Consider the following 22,252-nt stretch of genomic DNA (forward strand, 5'->3'; position numbering starts at 1 on the left):
GACACAGTAAATTGGAAACAGGAAAAGATTCCCTCTTCTTCCTCCAATATGATGTGAGGGTGACTGATAAATAAAAGCACTTCCAGGCCGGGTGTGTTGGCCAACACTTTGGGAGGCCGAGGTGGGTGGATCACCTGAGGTCTGGAGTTTGAGACCAGCCTGGCCAACAGGGTGAAACCCTGCCTCTAGTAAAAATACGAAAATTAGCTGGGCATAATGGCACATGCCTGTAGTCCCAGCTACTCAGGAGGCTGAGGCAGGAGAATTGCTTAAACTAAGAGGCAGAGGTTGCAGTGAGCCAAGATCCCGCTACCGCACTCCAGCCTGGATGACAGAGCGAGACTCCGTCTCCAAAAAAAAAAGCACTTCCTACTTCTTAGTGGAATAAGATAGGTAAAATCAAAATGCTGTCATTTATTAATGCAACCAGAGCAATCCTGAACAAATATCACCTTAAGCAAATCCTTTAACTTTGCCCTACTTTTTAGATGTGGAAAATAATCCCAAGTAGCAAAATCAGGTCTCTATGGTTACAAGAGAATATTATCCTTTCATAGGACTGAACATAATTTTGATCCTTGCCAACCATTTTTCTACATGTGCATTATGGAAAGCAGGCCAGTCAAGAAGAACCAAAGTAATTCTTCAGACAAAATCCTTCTTACCACATAAACTAGTGTGTGAGGCAAAACCCTGTATTAGAGCCACCTTTCAATGACCAGTCCTCACTGACCTGGGTAGGAAAACACCTTTTAGAGACGCAACTAGGGAATGGTCAAAAGTACTCGCTACAGGGCCTCATTGCTTAGGTTCACACACTGCCTTTGCCTACTGCCAGGTGTGTGTTAGCTTGGGCAAGTCATCTAAATGTTTTAGCCCCAGATTCCTCATCAGTAGAATTGGGATAACAGTAGCTTTTAAAGATTGTACTTCATGAGGTTGTACTGATGATTCAGTGAGTTAATATGAATCAAGTTCTTGGAGCAGAACTGGGTACCTAACGGCATTCAATAAAAAATAGCTGATATTATTAGGGAGTGCAGAGTACCTTCAGGAAATCAAAGATTTTGCCAGATGATTATCTGCAATTTAGTCTGATTCCTAGAATGCTGACACTGACAACAACACTACCCAAAAAGCTAGACAGGTATTCTTTCTCTATTACTACCAACACAAATAAAAGTCTCTATTTTACTGAAGATAAGTTGTCTTGAGTTTCTTTACATAGGAGTATAACTTACTTTTAAATAAGGACAAAAGATAGGAAAAATATTTATTCTAATAATTTTATTGGCTTCTTAATAGTGCTACATGGCTGTAATTGTGAAGTACATGTTTTGGTATTTTAATTTGTTATAATTTTTTAAATCTTCAGTTTCTTTTATAAAGTTCTAAAGCATAGGTCGGGTGTGATGATTCATGCCTGTAATCTCAGCAGTTCAGGAGACCAAGGAGGATGAATTGTTTGAGCCCAGGAGTTTGAAACCAGCCTAGCAACACAGTGCAACCCTGTCCCTACAAAAAATACAAAAATTAGCTGGGTGTGGTGGTGCATGCCTGTAATCCCAGCTATTTGGGAGGCTCAGGTGGGAGGATCATTTGAGCCTCGGGAAGTTGATGTTGCAGTGAGCTGTGATTGTGTCACTGTACTCCCGTCTGGGCAACAGAATGAGACCCTCTCTCTTTCTTTAAAAAAAAAAATGTCCTAAAGCCCCTAGCACTGCATTTTTGGTTATAGTGGGTATTTAATAAAGAATCAATTCAAGACACATTTTTTGATTATGTCCCAGGTACAAGTTATTACATAAAGAACCTATGTGAAGTGCAGCAAAAGTGAGTGTGATAGTCTCTGCCCTTAAATACTTTACATAGTCAATTAGGAACACAAGACAGACACTTAAACAGGAAAACAAGTTAAAATAAACATGTCCTAACAGGAGAATAGGCAAAGGAGGGGAGGCTGCCATCAGCTGGTGCTGAATCAAAGTCAAGAATATCTTCAGGAGGAAGAGACATGTTACTGAGCCTCGAATGATTGATAGTATTTCAATAGGTATAGCTGGGGGAAGGAGGTGCTCAGAGGAACAGGAAAGGGCAAGAAGAAAAGCCAGGGGACCTAGAAGGCTTGGGGCATGCTGAGCCGGTGACCCAGCATGACGGAAGTCCCAGGGCTGAGGACGAAGAGAAAAGACAAGGCCAGTTTGGGTTAAACTGAGAAGAGCTGAGGCGTCTGGATTTCACTGAAGAAACCATGCAAGACCCAGTCACACTTTTTAGCAAGAAGTGACAGGAGCAAAGTCCCATCTGAGGAATGTTTCCTGATGGTGGCATCCAAGATGATCTGGAGGGGCAAGAGGGGAGACGGGTGCTCTGCCCACCTATGTCCCCAGATCCACCCATGTTGGGCCACTGCTGCCGACCAGAGCAAGCCCTCCTTTCCTTGCTCGCCCAGCTCCTGGGCTATGTCATTCTAGCAACAGTAGCTCCAGCACCACAGGCTTAGGATGTTAAAAGACTCCTCCTCCAAATCCATTCCCTGTGTTCCACTTTATATAGCAAGTTTCTGTCCTGAGTCCTTTGGTAAGTTCCTGTCTCACTTATCAGCTCTATTCCCTGGTTCTTTGAAAAAGGGTAGAGCTGGGCCGGGCGCGGTGGCTCACGCCTGTAATCTCAGCACTTTGGGAGGCCGAGACGGGTGGATCACGAGGTCAACAGATTGAGACCATCCTGGTCAACATGGTGAAACCCCGTCTCTACTAAAAATACAAAAAATTAGCTGGGCGTGGTGGCGCGTGCCTGTAATCCCAGCTACTCAGGAGGCTGAGACAGGAGAATTGCCTGAACCCAGGAGGCGGAGGTTGCGGTGAGCCGAGATCGCGCCGTTGCACTCCAGCCTGTGTAACAAGAGCGAAGCTTGTCTCAAAAAAAAAAAAAAAGAAAAAGGGTAGAGCCATAGGCTGAGCACAGTGGCTCACGCCTATATCCCCAGCACTTCGGGAAGCTGAGGCAGGCAGATTGCTTGAGCACAGGGGTTTGAGATCAGCCTGGGCAATATGGCAAAATCCCATCTCTACTAAAAGTACAATGCAAAAGCACAAAAATTAGCTGGGCATTGTGGCGTGTGCCCGTGGTCCTAGCTGCTCAGGAGGTTGAGGTGGGAGGCTTGCTTGAAGCTGGGAGACTGAGGCTGCAGTGAGCTGTGATAGCACCACTGCACTCCAGCCTGTGTGACCAGGGTCCTGTTCAAGTCTTTCTGATTCCCATGCCAGACACCATCTGTCCCACCTAAATACTCCTACCTGAGAAAAGAACACCCTGGTTACTGAGGCCTTCCTGAATTTTCTAATATTGCTCACCTGGATGCTCTGAGACTTACCCTACCTGTTGGAACTTGTGCCATTTTGTGGTGAAGTATTCATTGCTCTGTTTTCCTGGCTTGATACTCGTAAAGTCATTACCGTGGTCACTTTGGGGTTCCTGACAGCCCGTGACATCCCAGACCTCCTCTGTCAGCCTCAGCAGCTGGGTCAGTTTCCCCTCATAGGTAGGCTTGCTGCCGGAACCCTGACTCTCCCTGTCTTCTCTAGTGATCTACAGATTTCATAGGTAGCTACAAATAAGCATAGAAAAAGGCTACATTGCACTAATGGAGACATTAGGTGATAGGACTAGACAACAGGGATTGGCAAGACAGGCTGATGTTAAAAACTTTGGAATAAATCAAAAGTTTTAGGAGCTGACAGAAGGTAGAATATGGTAAGAGAAAGAAGAGGCAAAGAACTCCATGGTTCAAAGTCTGGATGCCAAAGGAAGCCATGTCTACAGTAGCAAGGATAGCTGGGGTTGGCAGGGGATCTGTTTTTGCTGGAATACATTTGTACATAGTACTTTTCCACTCCCTCTTCCTTTACTCCCTGTGTCCATCATAGCATTTATTAGTACCTCACTTGTCTAGAATAAAAGCTCCATGAGGGCAGGAACCTTACTTGCTTATTGGCTGCAGAATACCAGGCTTCCAGAACAATGCCTGGCAGCTAGGATGTTTTCCATGGAAATACATATAGACTGTATGAATGGATTTTGAGTTAACATGCTGTCTTCAGAGAGTGCTACCCATCAGGTGCTTGGGTAGATGTCTGGGCATCGGCTGGAGCCTGGGCCAGTTTGAGGGATGTGGGTATGGGAAAGAAGATCATATTCAAAGCAACAGAAGGGCTAAGGTACCTAGCAGCCTTCCCTCAGGAGGTTAGCGGTGATGAGAAGAGGAAGAGAGAAGGCAAAAGAGAGAAAGAGAAGTCCAAGACAACCAAGACAATGGTAGCTTTTGTATATTAAGGAAGAAGTATTTTGGAAATTAAGGCAGGACTGACTATTCAGTAACAGCAAATGTTGTAGAGGTTGAAATGAATGAAAATAAGAGAAAATAATTCATAAGAATGAAAATAAGAGAATGCCACTAGTCTAGACACTAGATTAGGAGGCTTGGAGTAACCTTAGTGAATACAGGACACAGAGATAGATTGGAATGGGAAAAAGAATGAGAATGTGGGAAGAAAGTGAGGCAGCAGAGATAGGTTAGATTTTCAGTAAGTTTGGTCTTGATGGTAAGACACTATGATTAGTTAGAGGAACAATTGTGTTTATTTAGAGAGGGCATTTGTACTCTTAGCTTTTGGGAGACATAAGCATACATAAAAATCCAAAAGAAGGATGTTTATATCCTCACCTCCCACCAAATCAAATCAAACCAAAGCAAAATGGGGAAAAATGATCACGTAGGAAAAAAAGGTACAAATGCCATTTTGAGTTCTAAAGATAGGGAAGGGATAGAAGCACCTAGAGCTTAGGTGGGACCTCTCATGCAGGAGAAGAAAAGCAATGAAGAGGGGTAGCTGGGGGAAGTGGATGGAAAAGAGGCCTATTCTCCTGCTCTAGAATCTAACAGTCAGACACTGAACAGCCTAAATCAGAGCCGAAGATACTGGAAACTTTCTGCTTTAAAACAAGGCCAAAGATCAGGAAGCTGGGGCATAAGCCCAGCCTGCCTTACAGGGCAAGATGTGCTTTGGACGTAGAAGGAACATTCCAAAATATAACTGACTCAAGGACCACCAAAACAGGCTACAAATGGGATCCTTCTTACCTCCCACCACAATAGTAAACATATTATTACAATGCACTAATAAAACACTGTTACATTCTGTCTACTACCAATTAAGAATTCCTATAACAGAAACCCATACTAGGAAAAGCGTTGTTTATCACTGCGCGGCAGAACACAGTAAGATTCATATCCATGTGAATAACAACCCAGGAGTTTAAGAGAAGGACAAACGTAGAAGAGTTACTTTTCTTGGAAGAAATTAACTTTCTTTTATACCTCAAGATATTGTGGGTCTTGCCTAAGGTGTACTTCATTGATTGCCAGACAGCAGACAGCCCTTACAACCTAACAGCTCCATTTCACTGCTTGAGATACTTTTTTAAAGAAGAAAATAACTCTCTTGGTTATATCCAAATATTAGGCTGTTGCAAAAGTAATTGTGATTTTTTGCCACTAAAAGTAATGGCAAAAGTCGCAATTACTTTTGCATCAACTGAATAAATCAGTCTTCCTCTAGATACGCCATCTTTCTCCCATGTGGAGAAAACTAACGTATGATACGCCATTCTGTTCCTTATGTTAGTTTTTGAACCTTACATCTGGAGCCCTGCTCCCACCTTGGGAAGTGCTGGTAACGTGAAAAGCCAGATTCTCCCCATGCTTAAGCAAATGTGAGAGGGAGGCACTTGAAGAAGGCCAGAGAGGTTCCGTCCACAACCAAAAAACACAGGAGAACAAGATCCCCAGCCAGGGACTGGAAGGAGTCAAGGGTATCCCTGAGGACCAACAACAGAATCTGGAACTAAGGCACCTTCGAGTTTAGTACATTCAAGTCCCCGATTTTGCAGGCGAGAAACCTGAAGCTGATCCGACTTGTTCAAGGTCGCCCAGCCAGGTGTCCTCACACAGCACAGCACTCTGTGCCTCACCTCTCACTGCCTCCTAACCCGGGACGCCACTTAGGTACTGCAGAGGACCCAATAACCAAACCAGCATTATTTTCCCCTAAGCCAAGTCTCTCTTCTTTCTCTATCTTTTTATTACGGAAAATTTCCAATATCTATAAGTAGAGAAATAAGAATAATAACCATGATGGACCCATTGCCCAGCTTAAACAATCTAATTGTCAGTCTCCCTTCATCTATAATCTTACCAACCTCACCCTCCTTTAGGATTATTTTGAAACAAATCCCAGGTAGCTTATCATTATTTCTTGTTAAATATGAAATGCTCAAATAAACTATATAGCTGCAAATGCATCTGAGACAATTTTCTTCTGGGAGATTTGATGCCCCTCTTCCATATCCTTGCATTGTGTGTAGTATTTTCAATTTCATTTCACAGCTCTGGAACAAAAGCCTAGCTCTTATCTTAGTACAGACCAATAAGATATGCTCTGTGACCCTGTACCTCTACTAACAATATTAGACTGTTGTGCATTTGAGGGATTCTAATGAAGGAATTGCTTTGGACAGTAAGCATGGGGAACGTCGAACCTACTAAACACTTTTCTATCTTAGACAAAATACACCGACACTGGTACTTGTTTCAGTTGGGCTGAATTTTGGCCTGAGATTTAAAGCCAGCTTCCTCCATGAATCCATATGAAAGGCACTAAGCAATATAACTCTTAAGGTTTAACACATCTACAAACTAAATTAACAAGCAAACATCTTCATGCCTCTACTCTTTTAAGACAGAGACCACTTATTTGTCCTAAGGATATGATGGAAATTTAAAAAATATAACCAAACTTTTCTTTCATATAGCCCCTTAAATCTTTCCTAAAGAATAAATACATCAAAAAAGACAGTTTTAAAAAGTCTTAATTAACAAATAAGACCATACTATTATATACGCAACATAATGTTAACATATATAGTCGTATAGTCTACTAGTTAAATAGTTATTTATATATATATAAATATAAAACATAATGTGACATATATAGTAGTATAAACTAGTTAAATAGTTAAATATTTATATATTAGTAAAAATAGTATAGTCTAACTAGTTAAATATACATGTAACATTATGTGTATATAAAAATGGATACTTGCCACCACAATGTTGATGAATAGCATTTCCACTTACCATTTTCTACTCTTTTACTCTGTTGCCTGGCCCATTCATTTTTTATATAAATTTACAAATATATATTTTTAAATAAGAATATATTAGAAAGTCAAGGTCAGTATAAAAAGAAGGCAAATCAGAACTCTTAAGTTGTTTCATCCATAAAATAAATAATTTCATTTCAAATATGGGTTAATTTTTTCTGGGAAAAAAACACTCTGTAAAATATAATTTTCTAACTTTTAAAACATTTTACAATTTATCCTGTCTTCTAACAAGTTATGATACTCATACCTGCTGAGGTTTCTCTAAATTTGTCGCTGGTCTTCTTTTTCCTCCATTTCCAAGGCTTAAAGATTTTACCAATGGTGGATAGCTTCCCCTTCCTCTTGAAGGGAGGTGTTTGGGAACCTGCTGTGGGGCCATCTGAGTTTGCTATAGAAGCTTTGTCCAGTCCATCAACTGTATAAAAAAAATACAGACAGAGAAAGGTTGTAAAAAAAAAAAGGTTGTAATAAAATAACATCATTGATTGCTTCCTGGGCTGTTAAAGGTAAGCACGCTCACTCTAACTGGAATCTCACATAACGTTTACTCGTCCAATTTCACAGCTGGTAGGACTCCCCTCATAGCAATCAGTAAATCAGTCAATCAGAAATTACAATCCACTTAGAATATCATTTTGGGGAAACAGACTGGAAGCAAGAGACTTATATTACAGATGTGGCCGGACAAATACATGCCTGTGCGACACAGCTGAATCCATCTCCAACAACCACATCAATATTTTCCACGGGAATAGAGTATTCTAAGTATTTCTGAAATAGGATGTTCCTCCAGAGACTAGTCTGACATTCTCCATAATGAATATTACAGTGATGGCGTAGTTTAAAACATGGTTTCTCTTTCACAAAATAAAATTTGGTGCCAGGAAGCTAAATTCTATTTTTACAATGCTAAAACTATCTTTTGCTTCTATTACAAAAAAGGTTTTGATTTTCAAAGAAACTGGTAACTACACTAACAACAAGAAATATGTGGAAAATTTGGGTACTGTGTGTGATAAAAACACGTCTTTGTATGCCTTCACTATTTTATTAACCAGAAGACACACACAAAATCTTAAGTTGCCTTGCTTGCACTGTGTTCTAGGCTGACGGAAGAGACCAGTGACTTACATTACACCAACTATCAAATTTTAATGGCAAAGAGCTGGAAGCAGACCAGAATGGATAAACTATAATATTATGCCATCAATAAAATAGCACTTGAAATTATGGTCAAAAAAGAAAAAAAAATCAAAACAGTAGTTTCTTCTTGGGGTGAGGAGGTAGAAATTACCTGAGAAGGAACTTGAGGGAACTTATGGGAGTTATGGAAATTATCTCAATAATGGTTGGATTACCCAAAACTCATCAAATGGAATTTATAATTTTTTGTATTTCACTTTATGTAAAATTTACCTTAAAAAAATAAACAGATAGTGAATTCTCATTAATAATATGTATGCTGAAGTGTTTAGAGGTAAAGTGTACTGATGTCCATCAAAAATAATAAATGGATAGGTACATGGAATAGGCAGATGGATAAAGGTGCAATAAAGTAAAATATAGCAAAATGTTAAGTGTTAAATCCATGTGGTAGATATGTCTATGGGGGGGAGATACCAATTCTTTTATACTCTTTGTATTTTTTAAGGCTTAATATAATATTGGTAATAATAAAACAAATAAAAATGAAAATTGAATAGCAAAGACTTCTGCTCTCAAGAAGATAAAACAGACTTACTTTTTCTTTTAGAGATGGAGTCTCACTCTGTTGCCCAGGCTGGAGTGCATTGGCGTGATCTCAGCTCACTGCAACCACTGCCTCCTGAGTTCAAGCAATTCTTCTGCCTCAGCCTCCCTTGTAGCTGGGACTGACTACAGGCACATGCCACTATGTCTGATTACTTTTTGTATTTTTACTAGAGGCGGGGTTTCACCATATTGGTCAGGCTGGTCTTGAACTTCTGACCTCAAGTGATCCACCCGCCTCAGCCTCCTGAAGTGCTGGGATTACAGGTGTGAGCCATCACTCCCAGCCCAGACTTACTTTTTCTTATTCCTCTGGCTAAATACAACTTTAAAAAAAAAAAATGGATGTTACATATAAATGTAAGAAAATTCTATAAGGTGAAGAGAAGGTAGACCAGCCTGGGACCTTAGAACCCAAGAAACAACATGGTGGTGAGATTTCTGGGTTTTCTTTTTGCCTCAATATTCCCAGATTTGTAGCTAAAGAAGTCAGAAACCTGGAAAGGCCAACAAGCATGGAAACCAGCAACCCAGAAACACCAATGGGTAGAGACCATAAACATCTGCTCTCTCTAGCTACAGAACCAGGAAAGGGCCAGAGTAGCAACATAAGAAACTTTTAGACAATAACTGCTCTACTCCAGCCAAACTCCATAGATGAACCTGTGACCATTCATGTCAGCAAAGGCTGAATGGAGTTACTAGATCTCCACCCTCATGAGGCTCTGAAAAGGAGTCCTAATTCCCCCACAGAGAAGACCAAGTAGGAAACTAGCAGCTTTATGCCTGGCAGCTGAATAATGAAGCATCTTCTACAGTGTCAGTGGAGACCATGGTAGGAAGCCCTGACATCCATCCCTACCCAGCAACAACTGGATATTTCTCCCCTTCCACTCAATACAGAGGTGGCAAAATCATTGCACACTGGGAACAAGACAACCCCAACTGTGGTATCAAGGGAGACCACATGGGGATCTGGAAATTTTACCTGTGCCCAACAGTAACAAGGACACCCCACACACATACACAGCGTGTCAACAGGGGACAAGTGGAGAACTGGGATTTTCACCTCCATGTAGGGATGATAAGGTGGCACCCACTGCTTCCTCAGCTGGAGAGGTGTCAGACAGAGCCAATTAAAACAGAATATTTCAAATAAGATCTAGAGTCGCATAACATAATACAAAAATGTCCAAGTTTCCATCAAAAATCACTTGACACACTAAGAACCAGAAAAATCTCAAACTGAATGAAAAAAGACAATCCATAGATGCCAATTCCTAAATCCTTATGAATTCTCCTTCCAAACAAATCTGAATAAATCCTATTCCTCCCACTAGTGAAGTCTACTTTAATTTCAGGTCCTACCTGGGCAGAGATAGGCAGACACTGTGCATTACCACGGAAAATTGGAGATTCAAGTCCTACGCTGATTCTTCTGAAAGTGGTTCCTAACCCTACTTTCAGCCATAGCACAACAGATAGAAATACAGGGGACAGACTGGTTTTGAAGCTAACTCAGAGTAAAGGAGTAAAATATTTATTACTTCAATTCTACTCCTGTCCAACTTCCCTCTTGAACCAGAGGGCAAACCCAGGGGGAACTGAGAGTACGGTTTTACTTCTTCATGAAGACTTTATGCTGAACTCTGATGAAAGGGCTTAATTTTGTACAACTTAAATGTTGTAAAATATAAAAGGGCTGATTATTATGAACACAGAAACAAAAGTTTCCATCTCAAATTCATCTCTGCGGCTACATGCCTAGTTTTCACTTTCTTATAACATAGTGGGATCTTTCTCTCCCAACCCACATATCCAGTTCCCTGATGCTCCATAAGAATTCTATTTCCCCTCTGAAGCAAGAACAGCCTATTTTTCTCCTATCATAACCCACACCTGCAATTAGAAATCATATGTTGGCACAGTTGGCTGATGTGCCATTGTACTTCTCTTAAATCATGAATGTGAAGACAACTGTCACCTGCGTTTGAGTAGTACGGACAGAATATTAACCCTTTTCTTTTCTTTAGATACCCAGGACACTGGTGTTGCTATTGATATTTCTATAATTTTTCTTGTGGATCAGTTTTCCATTAAAATCCATTTGAAACTTTCCATAAATTCTTTCACAATAAGTCTGGTGAATTTTGCATTTATATGCAGATAAGAACAAATTGCGAGGTAAATCCCAGATGAAAGGTAAAATTTCCTGATTGTTTTCAATGTTAATTTTGATCCACTTTTATGTTACTAAGAGTAATCTGTCATTCATCAGAATTTAACCTTTTTCACAATTGAGTTCTACATTTTAAAATATGGCATATTTTGAAATACAGTCATTAGCTAATCAAATGTAGACACCTAAAACGACACAGCTCAGTCTATCTTCCCACTGAAACAAGCCCACACCTAACAGGATTTCCCCACACCCACCAATTGCTAAGAAATCAGAAAATACATGCAGATTTTATTTTTTATTTAAACGGAGATTTATCAATCAGGCAGTCCCAGTGCAAATGTGACCATATAAGCCAAAAATGAATGAGGCTAGTAATTATCATATTGATAGGGTTTAGATATGTATCCCCACCCAAATCCCATGTCAAATTGTAATCCTCAGTGTTGAAGGTGGGGCCTAGTGGGGGGTGATCGGATCATGGTGGCAGAGTTCTCATCAATTGTTTAGCACCATCCCCTCTTGATACTGTATAGTGAATGAGATCACATGAATTCCAGTTGTCTAAAAGTGTGTAGCACCTCCCCTTCTCTCTTCCTCCTGCTCCAGCCATGTAAGACCATGTAAGACATGCCTGCTTCCCCTTCACCTCGTGCCATGATTGTAAGTTTCATGAGGCCCTCCCAGAAGCTAAGCAGAAGCTAGCCTTCAGAACTATGAGCCAATTAAACCTCTTTTCTACATAGATTACCCAGTCTCTGGTATTTCTTTATAGCAGTGCAAGAACAGACTAATACACATATGAAATAAACTGTAAATTTGAACAGTCTTCCCTTTGAGATTTGAGAAATGAATGATAGGGATTCTTAGAAAAATCAAATCTACTTAATAGAGTTTGTTGTATTTTGACACTATTTAATAGTTATGATATTTTAGATAGCAATTTTTCACCACACACAATTATTTCAGGCACTGAGAAACTGAGACAAATGTGGCATAGTATTCCAACTCACAAATGTTGTAACTGAAAGACCATTTAGAAAAGAATCTCTGTAAAAGAACTCCTGGTACTAATTTCGTACAAACTGACAGCCGCTCTGTGAAAAAAAGTAGGTGGCAAAAAAGCATGTTCTCAACTTTTTTCCAAATATCCTTAAATATCTGAAGGTCAATGAGAATGCATTTTTGAAGCCCAATCATAGCAAAAATAACTAAGAGAAATCATGTGTGGTAAATAATGCTTTGATAACACTCTGTTGTGTATGCTTTAAGAAAGTTAAAAAAAAAAAACCAAGCATATCAAACTTTATTTCCTTAAAATATTGTTTCTGGGCTTTGTTTTTTTTGTGTGCTTTATTATGCTTACACAATATTAAGATTATCTTTGTATATTTTTATTTCTATTACAGTTTTTATATTTCTATTATAATTCTGTCACTTTCCCCTTTAAAAGCCACAGAACATATGGCAAAGAAAAATCAGAAGAGTGCTTAGGGAAGATTTAACTTTATTTCCTACATTTACATGAGGTCTCTTTCTCTCTCTCAACTGGAACAATAACTTAGGATATGTGCTATCATTACACAAGGGTGTATGTACAATATCTGGGAACAGAAGCAACCCACTGTTGGTTAGGGTGACCTGATGGTATAAACCACTGATGAGGTCAGGGTAAACTAATGGTATAAGCCATCACAGGTGAGCTTGGATCATGGTTTCTAAGACAGCCAAGTGGCTAGCCTTCCTTCCCTCCATTGTCTAAAGGAGTTCCTTACTCTCTTGCTAATCAGAGTTTACAGCAGGTTGGGTCAAATCTCATCCTTTTAAAGGTAAGATAAATGGCAAGTGGAGAGTAAGAGAAAATGAACAGAAGAATAAAAATGTGCGGCATCACACGAGGTGCAGGTTAAAAAATCTGAAACTGCGGAACATGTATATTGGGACCAAACAAGCATGAATGGCAGATGATGGAAGCCAGATTTTTGACTACTGGAGAAAGAGGATACAGATAAACAATAGAGTAAAGCTAGATTGATCCCTGCAGCCCTGATTAGAGTTGGAGACATCTGCATGAACCTATGTTTGGCCAGGTAGACAGATAGATAAGTAGATGAATTATAGATATGTATACATGCATGGATTTGTTTACACACGTGTATTTGCTGGCTCTGTCCTCTCAGAAGGCCTAGAAGCAATAACACCCCAGTAGCAATGAGCACCCCCAGCACTCAGATCTTGGTTTCTAATAGCATTCTCCAATAGACAAACCCCACTTCCTTACAGAAAACGTTGCTTTTAGAGCTGGGGCATGGAAGACACTAGATGAGCTCTGCAACATCTTGTAGTGCCAGAAAGTGCTCAAAAAGCAAACCGACAGGAGGGGGTAGGTTAAAGGAACACAGGAGCCCACTCAAGAGTTTGCAAAGGCCAAAGCTGGAATAATCTCAGCAACAAAGTAAAAATATAGTATTAAATTATAACCCAAAGTATAAAATAAACATCCACAAATCCATACTCATATAGATAAATATTGAATGAATGAATGAATGTTGGAGAAGAGATAAATCCTCATGGAATTTCAAATAATTTATATACATACCTTCCTCTCAAGAAAGTGGAGCTTAACTCCTGACTGCTTAAATGTGGGCTATCCATAGTGACTTTTTTCCAAAGAGTGCAATATTGGAAGAGGGGAGAAAGGAGTGGCTTTACGGTGAAGATGCTGACAAACATGACCTTAGCCAGGTGGTTGTTAACATCGTCAGTGATAAGTTGTGCTGACAGTATGTATTCTTGTTATGATATGAGGAGAATGGTACTTCAGAACCCACAATGCTGTGGTAACCACAAGGAAAACATGAGGCAAAACTAAATTGAGGGCCAGGCGCGGTGGCTCACGCCTATAATCCCAGCACTTTGGGAGGCCGAGGCGGGTGGATCACGAGGTCAAGAGATCGAGACCATCCTGGTCAACATGGTGAAACCCCATCTCTACTAAAAATACAAAAAATTAGCTGGGCATGGTGGCGTGTGCCTGTAATCCCAGCTACTCAGGAGGCTGAGGCAGGAGAATTGCCTGAACCCAGGAAACGGAGGTTGCGGTGAGCCGAGATCGTGCCATTGCGCTCCAGCCTGGGTAACAAGAGCGAAACTCCATCTCAAAAAAAAAAAAACTAAATTGAGAAACATTTCCAAAATACCAGGTATCTCAAAACTGTCAGGGTCTGGCTGGGTGCACTGGCTCACATCTGTAATCCCAGCACTTCGGGAGGCTGAGGCAGGCAAAGCACACGAGCTCAGTTCAAGACCAGCCTTGCCAACATGGTGAAACCCCGCTTCAACTAAAAATACAAAAATTAGCCAGGCTTGGTGGCAGGTGCCTATAATCCCAGCTACTTGGGAGACTGAGGCAGGAGAATCGCTTGAACCCAGGAAGTGGAGGCTGCAGTGAGCCAAGATTGCACCACTGCACTCCAGCCTGGGCTACAGAGCAAGACTTGTCTCAAAAACAAAACAAAACAAAAACTGTCAGGGAGGGTCATTCAAAACAAGGAAGGTCTGAGAGACTGTCCGACCAGAGGAGCCTAAGGAGACACTACTGCTACATGTAACATGGCATCCTGAATGAACCTGGGAACAGAAAAAGGGGACATCAGGGAAAAACTACTGAACTCCGAATGAACTGTGGAGTTTAGTTAACAGGAATGATACCAGTGTTTGTTCCTTGGTTGTAACAAATGTATTATGCTGATATAAGATCTCTCTGTACCATTTTTTCAACTTTTCTGCAAATCTAAAACTATTCTAAAATCAAGTTTATATTTTAAAATGTGGCATTAGCTATCATGGAGGTAAATGAGGATAAAGATTTAGGAGATTCTTAGGAGTGAGGAAATCAGCTTGAAGAGGCCTCGGGGCCTACTGTCTTTTACCGACAGTAAAGATTTCAGCTCGAAGGAGTTTTGGAAAGTAATATGCTTCAGACTTGACCATCTTTCTCTCCAAAAATTTCCCTTTAGTCATATTTTCCATTCCCAGTATTCTATAAGAGAAGATTTAAATTGCTGTTTCAACACTTCTTAGCACATGATGGATCCATCATCCAGATAAGCACAGATAAGGTAAGTAGTATTCAATATCTGGCAAAATGGTAGACACTGGGCCCAGCTCCAGCACACATCAGGAAGTATTCATCCACAGTTACTGTGCAACCTTACGGAGAGAAGAGATTCCAAACATCCCCCCAACACACACACACACACACACACACACACACCCATGATGGACTTATGAAGTGAGCAAATCAAGGCTAGTTGACCTTTTAAAGTAATGCCAAGAAAAATTTTCTCATTATCAGTGCTGTGTTTATTATAGACACATGACACATACACATGGGAAAAAATAAAAACAGATTTATAGTCATTGCCTTGAACATGTGAAATGATTAAATATAAAAATTTTTAAAGGAACTAGATTATTTTTGAACTTTCTATATATAAATGTATTCCCTCACTTAAAAATCTGAAAATAATAAAATTTTAGCGTTAGAAGAGATCTTATCTCAGAAGAAAATTGCTTTTCATCAGCTGATGGTTCCTTTAAAAATAATCAGCATTAAGGTAATAATCATGGCTAAAATATTTTAAAAATTATTTAGCTATCATCTTTTTAAATCCCCAAGAGTAAAAGAACAGAATGTAAGCAAGAAATTACATTTAAAGAAAAAGAATAGAATGTGAAAACGTGACCATAATAGAGTGTGATGAAAGCATTTTAGTCCCCCTGGAGGAAGATTGCTCATAAATAACCCTGCTATTCATATTTGCCTCCCAACTTGCCAATTTCCATTTCCCCATCACTTGAAAAAAGCTACAAAGTTACCTAAAGCGAGTTGGGATAAAATCAGTAGTTCCCATTGTCATTAAAATTAATACTATGGAGATTTTCCAAAAAGATTTTTGAGGTATACAGAATGTAAATGATATTGCACTTACAATCACAATTCAGACCAAAGTATCAATCATTTCAAAGCCCCAGAAGATCTCCTTATGCTTCTTCCAAATCAATAGTCATCCTCTAAGCTCTATTCTCCCAGATAACCACTATTTTGACTTCTAGTAGCACTGATTTGTTTTACCTGTTCTTTTTTTTTTAAGTAATTTTTTTGTTATTTTTTGTAGAGACAGCGTTTAGCCATGTTGTCCAGGTTGGTCTCAAACTCCTGGACTGAAGTGATCCACCTGCCTCGGCCTCCCAAAGTGCTGGCATTACAGGGGTGAGCCACAGTAACTGGCCTGTTTTACATGTTCTCGAGCTTTAACTTAGTGGGATCACGTAATATAATTTTTTGTATTTCTTTCACTGAATATCTGTGAGATTCATTTACGGAACTTAATTTTAGTACATGAACATTTCAGAACAGAGCTACCTAGTTACAAAATCAAAACATGCTCGTTTAGCAAGACCATAGATGATAGAGTACTCGACAATGATGAGTTTTATGAACATCTCCTTTTTTGAGAAAAGCTATCATTACATCTATCTGGAAAACGTAAAGAATATCCTTTTCCCTTACTTGGTTCCAGGAAAGCTAATCTACCTCTCTACCATCTTTTGAGGTTGCCCAGAAGCCACGATAAACTAGAATTTCACCAAAGCAAGATTAAAGGTAGAGAAGTAGTTTATTTTCTGTAAAAAAATGGCAGTTGTATATATATTCTTCGAATGCATAGTAGAGCACTCAGCAGTTCTGAGCAATGTAATTTATAAAAGCACTGGGTTACACAGCGCTATCCACCATGGGACAAACTTATGTTTAGTACTTTCACATTACACTAGATAGTAAAGCCCTATATATAAGGAAACTGGGAGCCAGGAAGGCTGTCTGGCTTCCCAAATTGTTAACAAGTGACAGAGACAGGAGTTTAGGTCACCTGATTGCTGATCCAGGCTTATTTCCCACTATACCAGGCTGTCTCCATTGGCATACGATAGCTACACTCATGGTAACAAGCCATGAGTGTAGCTATCATACTAGTTTAGCTCCTAGTAGCTCTAAAATAGCAGTAAGACTAACCGTAAAAAAAAAAAAAAGCAAAGAAGACATTGCACAATCAGGACAAGCAATAAATCTATGTTATTGTTCTGGGTTTTGACCACCCAATGGGGATGGTGAACTGTAAGCCAAGAAGAGAGTTGGATTCTTGTCCCAACTCTGCTACTTAATCAGCCCTGTGACCTTGAGCAAGGACCCCAATTTCTCGTGACTGAAATTAGGAGACTAGGTTAAATGATCTCTGGGCTCCTTTCCAACTTTAAAAAATCTGTGACTTCATATTGCTTTGTGCCGAGTTTATCAGTTTTGTAGGTAAGAACCATTCTATTACTTGATATTTTATTAAACTAAAAAAATAGACCTGTTCTAAGTGCTTTATAAACACTGCCTCTTTCATCATCACCACAGTCCTGAGAAGTAGTTGTTATTAGTATTCCCATTTTATAGATGAGGAAGCTGAGGCTGAGAGAGACCAAGCAACTAGCAAGATCACACAGCTGGTAAGCAGGATTTAAACTCAGGAAGTTTACCTCCCAAGTATTCCCTGTACAAAAACGGGGAGGAGGGTAGTGGGTGGGAGTGGATCTCTATTTTAAGAGAAGTCAAGAGACAAACCCTAACGAGTAATAACTCAATTCTACCCCCAACCACGTATTGGGCTATTCCAAGGAGTTAGGGCAGGTGTTGTTTTGCTGTCTAAAACAATGCCCAGTGTCATCACAGTTAATTTCATGCTGGCTGCAGGCAGAGTGAACTCTTCCCTTTATACTGACTCTAGTAATTTGATTGTACAGAATCCTTATTTATCATAATATTAATTTTAGAAGTTTGATACGATCAATTTTTAAAATTGTTTTTTTAACAGAGGCAGACATTATTTTTAAACTCCCAGAGGGAAAAGCTACTAAAGACTTCCATCTGCCTGCAAGCACTGACAGAGAATTCCAGAGTTGAAACTTGTGGCCAGCAGGCCTGCAGAACCAGTATGTTTGTGCAGCTGCATGACATCCTGATTCACTGACATGAACAACATCCCCTAGACTTGCTACAGGATATTTAACAGATTAAATAAAGTCACTCTTATTTGGGGTTTACAGAAATTCTGATTGAGTAGGCAAAGGGCCACTCTGCTCATGGAAAATTCATTTTAATGTAAAAAAAAGCATTTTACATTTTGAATGCCACTGTTATCATTATAAGGGAAGGGCTGTCTCTATGAACAGATACAATGACTGCTCGGAATAGCAAGATGTTTGCTACAGAGAGGAAAAAACATGACAGGAATCAACCAACAACCTGTCTTGCTCCCTGTAGATGTCAGTCATCTACAATAACTCCCAGAGTCTGAAGTGGAGCAGGTCGTGATGTGTAGAGTATGTGCTGTGTTTGTGAAAAGGAAGAAAATACTGATATATCTCCAATGGACAATCTGTCCAGCAAGAGAATTTCACCTCATCCATGTTAGGATAATGATCACCCTGTTCATGCTGGGAATGTGTGTGGGGACAGAAATTTAGGGGAGAAGCTAGTAGACCTTATATATAATTTGTAAAATAAAATCTGCTGAAATATCACAGTTCTCCTCTCGCCCCCCATGTCGCCCCCCACCCCATTGCTCCCAACCCCCAATGGAGTCTTGTTCTATCACCCAGGCTGAAGTGCAGTGGCGAGATCTCAGCTCACTGCAACCTCCGCCTCCTGGGTTCAAGTGATTCTCCTGCCTCAGCCTCCTGAGTAGCTGAGATTACAGGTGCACGCCACCACGCCATACTAATTTTTATTTTTGTATTTTTAATTTAGATGAGGTTTCACCATGTTGGCCAGACTGGTCTCAAATCCTTAACCTCAGCTGATCTGCCTGCCTCAGCCTCTCAAAGTGTCTGGATTATAGGCGTGAGCCACCGCACCCGGCTTTTAAGTAAGGGGCTAAATTTTGCTTCAGACAAAATTATGAAAAAATTTCCCATAAAGGATGAACGTAACAAAATATTATTAAAATAACACATTAAATCTAGACCAATATCTTTAAGTCAAAAGGCTGATGGATAAATAAGAGCCCTGAGAATCTATATATATAACGTGACTAATGCTGTGTCTATGTCCAAGAGCCTCCCGGTAGTCCTACAGAATCCCCAAGGCTGGGATCTGTGGAGAGACCGTGGCCACATATAGCATCCCGGACAATCTCATAAAGGCAGACGTGAAACCTGCAGACGTATACTATGGAAAACAGAATACTGGGAGATAGAGCCCATGGAAAAGAATTTATGTCAATTAGTCATATGGAGTCCCCAAGGCTCCCAGATTTATGTCCTTATAGCTCAGTTAAGAGATGACTGCAGCAACCCAGGCATCTGAACTTGGAGAGAAGGGGTGAAAAGGGACTGGAAATGATGGATTATCCAAGGGCCATTGTGGAGAAAGAAGAGTCTGAGGAATTGCCTGGAGAAGTCAGAGAACTCGACGGCCTGAACCTCTACAAGGGCGTGGCAGGATGTCAAGAAGAGAGAAGATTTGGAGGAGAGACCTTCAGCTTGTGTTCAGAGACCACAAACTTCAGGGGCTGGCAGAACATTCAAGGGAAGATGTCCAACAGACAGAAATGCATTACTGGCACTCTAGCAAGAAGCTGGAGTTGAAGTTATTTGGTGGAGTCTTCCAAGCAAAAGCAGCTGTTGAGGACCAGGGGTAAACTCCTAGGGAATAATTACATTTAGGAGCAAGTGGGCTTTGCACAATAAAGAACTTTGAACTTCTGTGGCACTGAGAATGAACAAGTAAAGAAAAAGGTTTTGTTTGCTGTTTGTTTTAAATTCATAAAGTGTGAAGGACACTCAAGCAGGCTTATGGGTGGAGGAGAAGGAGTCCTGGGTGATGAGGTGTTGAAGATGCAAGAGAAAAGGGCTGCAGAGTTGCAGCAGCCAGGATGTCAGACCAGCTACACAGGGACTGCATGGGGACTGAATTCCTTCAGGTCATAGCAAGATATGGGGGTGGAGGGGGAGAGTCTGAACTTCATCCGGTGAATAGGAGGAAATGACCAGGAAGTCAGATGACAGCACCAAAGACATGTGAAGGGAAACTCAGCAGATGGCATGTACCTCAAATGAAGGCAAGCACAAGACCGGAAGCAAAACGAGCAGGCAATAGCACTGGGGAGATGGTGCCATGTCAACGTCACCTGTGATATGAGAGGTAAAGGGCAACAGAGCCTCTGTAAAAGATAATTACCAGGGCGGTGGTGTTGTCAAGGAGACACAGGGTTCGGACAATCCAAGGGAGAGGAGGAAAGAGATATCTGCAAAAATAATGAGGCCGTAGAAAAGTGTGCTAATGGTCAGGTGCGGGGATCACACCTGTAATCCCAGCACTTCTGGAGGCCGAGGTGGGTAAATCACGAGGTCGGGAGTTCAAGACCAGCCTGACTGACATGGAGAAACCCTGCCTCTACTAAAAAAAAAACACAAAAAATTAGCCAGGCATGGTGGTATATGCCTGTAATCCCAGCTATTCGGGAAGCTGAGGCAGGAGAATTGCTTGAGCCCGGGAAGCAGAGGTTGTGGTGAGCCAAGATCACACCACTGCACTCCAGCCTGGGCAACAAGAGCAAAACTTCGTCAAAAAAAAAAAAAAAAAAAAAGAAAGAAAAAGAAAATGTGCTCACTGTGGAATGGAGGCATTCATTCATAATTTACCGAGCTGCTATGCTAGAGGAAGGGCTACAATGATAAGCAAAAACAGATCAGATCTCTGCCCTTAGGAGGCTTGCAAGCTGTGAGAGAGGCTGACATTAGTCAAACAACCATCTCTCCAAATGTAGACCTGCAGTAGGAAATGTGGGGACCACAGGGGCTCACACGGTGGCACTGTAGCATTAGTTCCTGTGACAGACACAGCACAAAATGGCCTCCAAATTATGAGTTGAAATACAGGGTAAAATTGTTTGAGGGCTACAGAGGTTCAGTCTAGTATCATAGCATGGCCTAAAAGGTAGAAATATCATATTCAAATTAAACAGAAAAACATTTAAAAGCCACTGAAAAACAAAGGATTAACATTCATTGGTTTGTACACCTCATTCTCTTAAGAGAGAGAAACAATTACACTAGTTGCTTTTTAAAAAAATAATGATGCCTTTAGTGTTGGTTTTATATATTTTTCTAACATAGTTATTGAGGATGCCCCGCTTGCGGGAGGTTCTATTTTGGTTTCTTTAAAATGACAGGTGTGTTAAGCAAGCATTCCAGAAAATGAGTTGCACCTGCAGGACTTGGATAAAACACATACAGAAAGCCTCTGAATCCAATTAGGGTATCATGAAACCAACCAGCTTATTCTAAAATCCTTTTCCTTTCCTTTTTTTTTTTTTTTGAGATGGAGTCTTGCGCTGTCACCAGGCTGGAGTGCAGTGGCACAATCTTGGCTCATTGCAACCTCCCCTTCCCCAGTTCAAGAAATTCCCCTGCCTCAGCCTCCTGAGTAGCTGGAACTACAGGTGCGCACCACCACGCTCGGCTAATTTTTTGTATTTTAGTAGAGACAGGGTTTCACCAGGTCAGCCAAGATCGTCTTGATTTCCTGACCTCATGATCTTCCCGCCTCAGCCTCCCAAAGTGCTGGGATTACAGGCATGAGGCACCGTGCCTGGCCTCCAAAATCCTTTTCTAATATAATTTTTATTTAGATTTCCAACACTGGTCTGAAGAAACGTTGAACACATTCTAGAATGATGGGGGAAAGCCCATAACTGAACCTCAGATATAGCCAGTTGCAATTCACCAATATTTTCAGAAGCCCTAAAAATTATTTTTAATTGTTGTTGTTATTAAGTGAGTAGGTTAAATAAAAGACTACCTCTCTGAGAAGCAAGAAACAATAATCATCCTCACCACTAGATTAGTAGTCCCACCAGGACAGGGACCAAGTTGCTTTTATTCCTGGTGGTGTCCCTATACTGTACTTAGGCCACAAAAAGATCCCTAAAAATACTCAAAAAATGAGTAAGTCATGGATAACTGTGGGGCAATAATTTACAAGGCCTA

General features: G+C 40.5%; 1 protein-coding gene across 4 annotated transcripts in view; it reads right to left on the reverse strand.

Moving 5' to 3' along the window:
* The window catches only part of PHACTR2 (phosphatase and actin regulator 2), a 213,776-nt gene that overhangs the window by 101,168 nt on the left and 90,356 nt on the right, over positions 1-22,252 (reverse strand). For all 4 annotated transcript variants that reach the window (XM_012474424.3, XM_064360612.1, XM_012474425.2 and 1 more), the window contains exon 2: positions 7,475-7,642. In XM_012474424.3, the coding sequence (XP_012329847.2) occupies positions 7,475-7,642 (168 nt within the window). The remainder of the gene's footprint in view (positions 1-7,474; positions 7,643-22,252) is intronic.

This window comes from Aotus nancymaae, unplaced genomic scaffold (assembly GCF_030222135.1).
Source record: "Aotus nancymaae isolate 86718 unplaced genomic scaffold, 86718_ANA_hifiasm-v0.15.2.pri h1tg000040l, whole genome shotgun sequence".
In the NCBI taxonomy this organism is placed as follows: Eukaryota; Metazoa; Chordata; class Mammalia; order Primates; family Aotidae; genus Aotus; species Aotus nancymaae.